At 29.6% G+C, this 8,571-nt stretch overlaps 1 protein-coding gene across 1 annotated transcript; it reads right to left on the reverse strand.

The window, feature by feature from the left end:
- Positions 1-3,947: 3,947 nt before the first annotated feature.
- LOC137826538 (cytochrome c) lies at positions 3,948-6,315 on the reverse strand. The gene is made up of 3 exons (XM_068632536.1): positions 6,014-6,315; positions 4,714-4,847; positions 3,948-4,325 (listed from the first exon to the last, which is right to left on the reverse strand). The coding sequence occupies exons 1-3, from the start codon at positions 6,123-6,125 to the stop codon at positions 4,233-4,235; spliced, it is 339 nt and encodes a 112-aa protein (XP_068488637.1). The 5' UTR covers positions 6,126-6,315; the 3' UTR covers positions 3,948-4,232.
- Between the last annotated feature and the right edge of the window lie 2,256 nt (positions 6,316-8,571).

The raw sequence follows: 8,571 nt of genomic DNA on the forward strand, positions 1-8,571 counted from the left end.
TGTGTGGATTCAGTTATTATGGTGAGGTAAAATCAGAAGGAAAAAAGATTGTGCCAAACTTGCACTGTTTGTTTCTTTGAGACTACAAATTCTAACCAACTTGATTAAGCATACGGGAGTGTTTGGAAGAACTTAGATTTGAGTTGGTGAAAATGCTTTATAACTTTCATAAGTTTTTTTTAACTTGTTTCCTTAAGCTTATTGGTATAAGTTATCAAAATAAGCTTTTTTTGGCTTATTGTACTGAGTTTCATGGTTAAATTTATGACATAAAGTCTCATAATGATGAGAGCTTAATGATAAGCAATTAATTAAGCTGTTTAAACAGTTTATTTTGACAAGTTTCACAAAATAATGTATTGAAATAGATTAAAAAGAGTTTGCTGGAGTTCTCAGACAGTTCCTTAAGCATTAGTTGAATTCTGATAAAACACACACACATAAAAGGCCTTAAAAACAACTAAATTCTGAATTGGCAATCATGGAAATAGAAGAAATAAATAATCTTTATCTAGAATTTGTAGATATTGCAGTCAGAAGAAAGAAAGAAAAAGGAGACAGGTTCATTTCTGTCTGGGACCTAACCAAACTTCTCTTGCGTCTTCCAAGCTATTTCCCCATAACTTTAAATCTTCAGTAACAAAAATCACGTGCTACTGGTTAACTTTTGCTACATTCTATAAGGCAAATCTCAATCATATCTTGAACATTCCCCACCATTGCTTAAAGCTATTGCAAAAGTCTTCAAAACAACAGTGAATTTATAGTGGATAAACATACACTTTGTATAAAAAGTTTCCTTGCTACAAAGTTAATCATAGTTGCAAACAATACGTGTCAGTGCAAAGTTGATCTCATGTACACATTTCGAAGAAATTTCTAATTTTAAGAGATTCTTCAAACCACTTTTATGTTTGTAGGGATTCAAATTTAACTGTACCAATTTGAGCCTAACGGGCATGTATGGATTTCATAAATGTTTGAAAATTGAAAGAGACAGAAGTTACAAATGCACTTTTGAAATTGAGTCATGTTCCTAACTTAACACTGTTTTTGAAAAGAAGGTCAAGTAACCACTGTGCTTTGATTGAAATAAGAATAATATATTCTTGTAACATAAAAATAAAAAAATGAATATTGGTCTTAATCCTTCACACCATTTTCCTCAACCAAACAAAAAGTCCAAAGGCTTCAATTGTTATGTTTTATTTACAACTTTTACTATAAAGATGTTTGTGAAGGTTGAATTTGTAGACACCTATTTCAGACTAGAAAGAGATAAATTGAAGCCAAAACAAGCAATCTGGTGCATGACAGTGATCTGAAAATTGGGTGCAAGCAACTACTATTTGACTTTCATTAAAAACGTTTTAGTTTAACATATGTTTATGGAATCTGAGAAGTACCCTTAATTATCTGCATTAAAGTTGTTGAGGTTGTTTAATGAAAGTTTGATTGGGTGCTTAATAGCTAATTCTACTTTTGGTGGGGCCCTCTCAACCAATAATAAACATAATGCTCAATGAAGGTGGATTAAAAAGATGCATGAATAAAGAAGTTGTGAGGAATATCCACTGAAAAGGTGGTGTTTCCAGGGATTAAAAAATGCCAATGACCCTTCAATAATTGGATTGCACTCTATAAATAGCTGGTTGTGAAAATTAATTAATAATCACAATTTTAAAACATCAGTTGCACCTGCCTAGTTTGAAACACTTGCTCCTGGTTTCTTACATTATTAAGGTACATAATTAGTTTCTTTTCAAAAACAAACAAAAAATGGTGTCTGTGTATTTTTTGGTGACTAACTGTTACCGAAATACTTTCCAAAATGAGCAATTTCGAAAGTTTTCAAATTTCAAAAAAATAAAGATGTTTGTAGGGTTAGACTAGTAATCTTCAATGTGAAAATATTAAATCCATATAAAAAATTGAATCTACTGAAAAAAGTATAATTATTTTTAAAGATAATATTTTATCTTTAAAATACAAAACACCATAAACTTCACTCGTGATATTTAGAAAAATGTTTGAACAATGATATCACATAAAATAATTTAAACCTAAAAAACGGAATTAAAATATAATTTCAAAGTTCTTTCTAGTAAAAAGCTTTTAAAGAAAAAAATTGAGCAAAAACAAAATAAATTAAAATTATTTAAGTATTATATAATATGAACATTAAAGGTAATATTTGAAACTAAATGAAAGAATAAGAATGGTTCACGAATTCTATACGAGCAATTAGAAATAAAATAAAAAAGAAACTAAATCTAATCAAGAAATCGAGAAAAATCAGTGAACAAGGACGTAAGTAATGTTCCGTTTTTCAAATCCAATTCATAAATAAACTTTCAAACACTTACATAATTATTTTGGCAAATTCTTCCTAACTTTCGTACCTTCTCCATGTATTTTCATATATTTTCTTTTAATTCTAACCATACTTTGATTATGATGAAGAGTGATTTTTTTTCAAAGTTGTGATGGTAGTTTTTTGTGATGCCTGATAAATATTGATGATTAAGATAAATTTTGTGATTTTTTATAATATTGACTGTGCTTTTTTAGTTTTTCATAAAACCAAAAAAAATATTTTTTCATCAATCCTCACATACACTTAAATGGAAAGTGCTTTCACTGATATTAAAAAAAAAAAACTATTACAACTAAAAAAAAGAGAAGTATGTGGTGAAAAAATACAATTGAGATTATTTAAAAAATTAAAATTATACTTTATTTAAGATTATTTAAAACATTTTAAAAAAAAGTTGAATTATTCTTATTTTATTTTTTTATGAACATATCTATTTATCTATATTTAATATTTTCCATACATTTTGTAACACCCCTTCCATTAGTAATGAAACCACTTTCTTAGAATCTTTCTAATAATAAACTTCTTCTATACATTACTTTTTCTTTATCTGACAAATCACTTCTATATAGATCCACAATTTATTTTAAAATATTCATAAATATATTATATTATATTATATCTAACTCATTCTTAATATTTTTTTATTAACATATCAAAACCCAGAAATTTAACTCAAATCAATTGATCCTTAAAACATTGATTTCCACCTGCTTATCTATAATATTAAAATAACTCATTCTAAAAAAATTTCTCTTGGATGATAAAAAAATTGATGCAATAACAATTCGAGAAAGATATTTCAAAAATTTGCTGAATAATTTTCAATAAAATTATTTATTTTGGTCATTCATTTATGATGTAGTACAGAGTAAGGTATAAATCAACATACTCAATGATAGCCATTCTATTTGCCAGTAAAATTTTATAAAAATTCACCTAAATGTCATTTCAAAATAAACGTTCTCAAATGAAAAAATTAACAAATAAAATTTTATAATAAAACACCAATAATGCAAATTACATCATTAACCAACCAATCACAAACCATAACATAATTTCAAAGAAATTATTATAAAGTCCATAAATGCAATCCTTTCATGCAAACTTACTAGATTTTTAATATGAATATGGTATACATGTATGTGTGTGTGCATATATGTAAATAATACAGCTGAATTCAACACCTCTATACAGAATTCGCTCAGATAGAATTATTAACCATTCTCACTCAATTTTAATCTTCCAGCACAACACCAGCATAGTATCTGAATGCTCTAACCATTCCCCTCCCACTACACTCTTTGAAATCCTAAATTCATGTCCAAAACATATCTATTGTTTCATCTTACCAAGAACTATGCGTTCAATGAACCATCCAAATCATTAGATGTTAAGGTTTTAAAATCCAGAAAGAAAAAAAATATCCAGGAAAACACTACCTATCATAATGGAAAATAAGCTTTCCTCCTCCTGCTCAAGTATTCTAAAAATATTCAACTACTTCTCTACTTTTCTACTTCCCTTGCGTTGCATTCAGCTAAGCAAACCAAAGTAAGAAATTATAAGATTTGAAAATTTGCTTGTCCAGCAAAGGTAGACCAAATTGTGGTTCTAGCAAATTAAATATCAACAACAATGTTTAAACTTTCAACTGCTACATCAATAGGGCATTAGCCCATATATTGCAACTTCTTAAGAAGCAATGCAAAATGAACAAAATAGCATTGCAAACCAATCAAGTCTACTTTATTTGTTGATACAGTACTCACTGCACCACGTAATTAAATGTCTGAAAATTTAAATCTCGGAAACTTCGAATGAACAGTGCGTTGTATGTATGAAAGTTTAATCATTACGCAGTGGATTCCTTAAGATAAGCAATAAGATCTGCACGATCCTGAGGTTTCTTAAGACCAGGAAATACCATCTTCGTCCCTGGAATGTACTGCAGAAGAGGATAATAAAAGACAAATCAGTAACATGGTGGTGGAAACAAGTTCTCATTGTCGCCGAGCATCAATATTATTACCATAAAATCTAACAGCACAATCCTGACTACATAAGAAAACAATCTCAATCAAAATGAAAATTATATAAAAGGTGACATGAAATGATTCACAAACAGGTTACATGAGCAAATTTCACACTTGGGTGATCAATTATCTCTGTATGTCACCTTGCAACATTACCATATTACTCAACAGCACAATACCCGAATTATAATAGAAAAAATGTATATATATCAAAATGAAGGTTATACAAGTAGCATGAAGTGATAACTATGCAGGGTTAGTGAAGTAGATTTGAAATTTAAACATTAATTTACGCTTTACCTTTTTGGGATTGAGCAAGTAATCATACAAGGTATTTTCCTCCCAAGTCACAGCCCTGTTTTTGTTAGCAGAAGAATAGGAATATCCAGCGGTTGTGCCAGATTGCCTTCCAAACAAACCATTCAGATTGGGTCCTAAAGTTATCAACAAGAGTAAATAAGTTGATCTTCAGAATATTGCATAATGACATTATTCATGGAGGGGAGACAAATAACAGAAGATTAAAGAATTAACTGTCGAGTGCGATCAGATAAGTGGAACCATAATTGGACTTATAAACTAATCACACGGGACCAAAGATGAAATGTAAAAATTATTGACCAAGTATCAAGGAAAAGCAAGAAAGAAATTCAACATAGATTTATTCTAAAATCACAATTATTTGGATAAATATTTAAAAAATAAAAGTATCATAAAGAAATGGCAACAACAACAACCTTACACGCTTCATTAGGTTTACAGACCAAATTCTTAGAGACACCACCATATCCCTTCTAAATTTTTAATTTTTACATCCATTGTGCTTCTAGGTCTCCCCCTACCTTTTCTAAAAAAACAAAGGTGTGTAAAACTATATATCCTTAGCAGCATCATTACAAAACAAAATTAAAAAAATAATAATTCCGATAGAAAAGGAACATTAGATCAAGGAAATCTTCTCTATAGAACCTTCAAAGTCTATGATTTCTTATCGGTTGAAATTATAAAATTGTTTCACCGACAACGCACAGAAATTAAACCCTCATTGCTTTCCCAATAATTTCTAACATAACCAATTCATTCGCCTATTACTTCTCTCCGGTTAAATCTCAAATAAACAAACCACCCAATTAGAAGAAAAATACTTGACACAGGTTGACAGATCAGGTTTCAAACAAACAATTTCAAGTTTCCAAAAAACCAATCAGGCATCAAAATAAGCTTCAGACTTGATAACAAATTAATAACACATAAGGCTATGTTCGGATTGAAGTTAACAGAGTAATCTGCGAATTCCAACCACAAAACGAAGTTGCTTTGAGGGCAAAATTACTTTTGAACTCTTCCAACTGAAAGCCAAACATACAATAGAACGATCGAGTCAACGTCAATACAGAGGAACTCTGAACCTAGAAAATGAAAAAAAAAACAAAAAAAAACTAGAATTCCCTTTTATTGAATGAAAAGGCGCGAATGGCTAAAATTGAAGACCTGATAGCATGGAGCGTTGAGAGTGAAGGAAAAGGTGATGAAAAAGTAACAGTGGAGCGACAGATCTGAGAGTTAATCAGGGTAAAAAGAGACGAATCGAATACGATACCTTGTTTGTGACCGGCACCCTTATCGACGGTGTGGCACTGAGCACACTTAGTCTTGAAGATCTTCTCGCCGTTCTTGGAGTTTCCGGGAGGAGCTTCATCGAAAGACGCCATGGATCTGTGCTACAGAAGCTTCGAGAAGCAAAACGCCAAATGAAATGCAAATGAAACCAAATGAAGTTGAAATGAGATTATAGCACCACGCCACCACACTACACCACAAGGCGGTCACATAAAATCTTTTTAAAACCTCACTTTTCACTTCCCACCTAACCCCTTTCTCGAATACAGTAGTAGCTTTCTCAAAACTAAATTATCTAAATCTTAAATAAAATAAAAACGTAGGTAAAAAGTTTTTAAATTATTTGAATTTCTTAATTAGTTCCATAAATTTAAAATACTAGGTGAAGTTTATTTATATCCTTTAAATAATTTATTCTTGAATATTCAGTTTAAAAGTAGTTAATCTCACCTAATAAAAAAAATTAAAAAGGTGACAACGCTGAAATAGAGGTATTTGCCTCTACATTTTTAAAGACATGAAAAGAGATAATTACGGTTAAATAAAATAATATTTTTTATGTATAGTTATGGATGAAATAAATTCTACTTAATTTTCAAATACAAATAACTTAAGTTATGGAAATCAATCTATAAAGTCAAATAAAATTTCTTTATTGCATTTCAAAATTACAATTACGTTCAAAACATATTCTTTTTACGGAAAAATTCAGTCAAACCTTTTTCTTAAATTTGTTTATACTGTGTTAAAGACCATTGTATTACCACTATTTACAAAAATATTATATAAATGTTAATAATTAGTAGTCTATAATTATAACTATATAATACTCGCAAGGTTAAATATATTATTATTATTATTATTATTATAAATATAAAAGGCTAGTGCTCATATGTGTCTGTATTTTGATAAACTTATCTTATTGAGTTAAATATTTAATTTTTATATTAAATTTAGCTTCATATGATTATTAGATGACACTTTTTTGTGTGGGTTATCAAAATGAATTCAGTAAGGTCAAAATGGATTCACTGCATCTTCAACATGCTAAAAATGGGCTGGACCCATTTTTAAATTGGATAAAAAAACTCAGAGGGTTTTACATTCTGCACCTAATAAAACTCAATTGAAAATTCATTTTTACTTTTTTGGAATTATATATCTGGTTCGACATTTTGGAATACATTATTTTTTAATTTTTAAAAATATATTTACATTTTATTTTAATTAATTTCAAACATAATTTATTTATTTTAAAATTATTTTTAATTTTAAAACAAAAAATATTTTCTTTAATAGAAATAATATTTAACAAAAATAGTCATTATGAATGATGACAATAATGCCATATATTAATAATAAAAAAGTTGTGTACAATATTATTTAAAAATATAAAACTTAAGTACTGGATAACAATTCTTATTGTTTGTCTCTTATAGGATTGGTGGTAAAAACAATTTTATCATTTGTCACATCCAATGCTAGCTACCATGCAACATGAGTTTCGTCCCACATTGGAGTACCCCCACATGTCCAAATTCAATCATGCAATCCAGAATGCTAACCATTATTCTAAATATACGCTACATTCATTAAACTAATGCATTAACCACTTGAAAAAATAAAAAATAAAAAAACCATAATAATAGAAATAATTCACCAAACAAGCATGCTTGTGTTGTGACAATGATTGTGTTTGGCCATCATCCAAACTATGTGCTTGATGACACGGTAGTACATATGGTCAATCTTCATTCGCCACTGAACACTGATGTGAATCAGTCCATGTATCTGACTACACATGTTGAGGAATATGACCAATCATCAACGTCACTTCCTTCGAAACTGGTGCAACACACCCTCAAGCAAATGTTGTTTTTGGGCGTATCCGAGTCATATATATTCGAAACAAGGGTATCCTCAACCAGTAAACTAGGTGACCATCGTAAAGAGTTCAGAGCACTGTACCATGGATAATATCGTCAATTTGCACTCCACAACCCCAACAGTACATATATGGCGTTTGATGACATAACATCATGCCCGATGGAGGAGATTATAATATGTGGGAGTGATATCTTTGATGTCCACCATTGGGAAGTATTTATATATGCACGTCTTATCTATTATGAACTAAATATTATTCATATATTTAATTGAAAAAAAACTAAATTGTTCAAATTATGTGTGTTATTTACATGTAACAACGTGACATAACCTTTTAACTATTTTGTTTGTGCAGAATAAGTTTTACTTAGTTGGTTGTACATGTGGATGAGTGTGATAACTTCTCATGCATACCCACCACACATTCTCAAATTGTTTAATAGTGATAAGTATAACACGTTAATTGATGTTGCACTTTTATCAGCAAAAATTGTTTACTGAACCAAATGTAACAAATAAGCTCGACCTATGAACCCCATTTGTGGTATAGTTAGCTAGCTCGGTCATACGTCACCAAAATTCAATGTCACATACATACCCACAATATGAAGATGGAGCAATGTGAACACATCATCTAAAATTATGGTCATC

The sequence above is a fragment of the Phaseolus vulgaris genome, chromosome 8 (assembly GCF_051622355.1).
Source record: "Phaseolus vulgaris cultivar YP4 chromosome 8, ASM5162235v1, whole genome shotgun sequence".
Lineage (NCBI taxonomy): Eukaryota > Viridiplantae > Streptophyta > Magnoliopsida > Fabales > Fabaceae > Phaseolus > Phaseolus vulgaris.

What these genes read in the sequence shown, in the direction of transcription:
- LOC137826538 (XM_068632536.1), bottom strand. Translation starts at nt 6,125, where the DNA reads ATGGCGTCTTTCGATGAAGCTCCTCCCGGAAACTCCAAGAACGGCGAG. An exon ending in GGGTGCCGGTCACAAACAAG is followed by an intron (nt 4,848 to 6,013) that starts GTATCGTATTCG and finishes TGATAACTTTAG; the next exon opens with GACCCAATCTGAATGGTTTG. An exon ending in ACTTGCTCAATCCCAAAAAG is followed by an intron (nt 4,326 to 4,713) that starts GTAAAGCGTAAA and finishes CCTCTTCTGCAG; the next exon opens with TACATTCCAGGGACGAAGAT.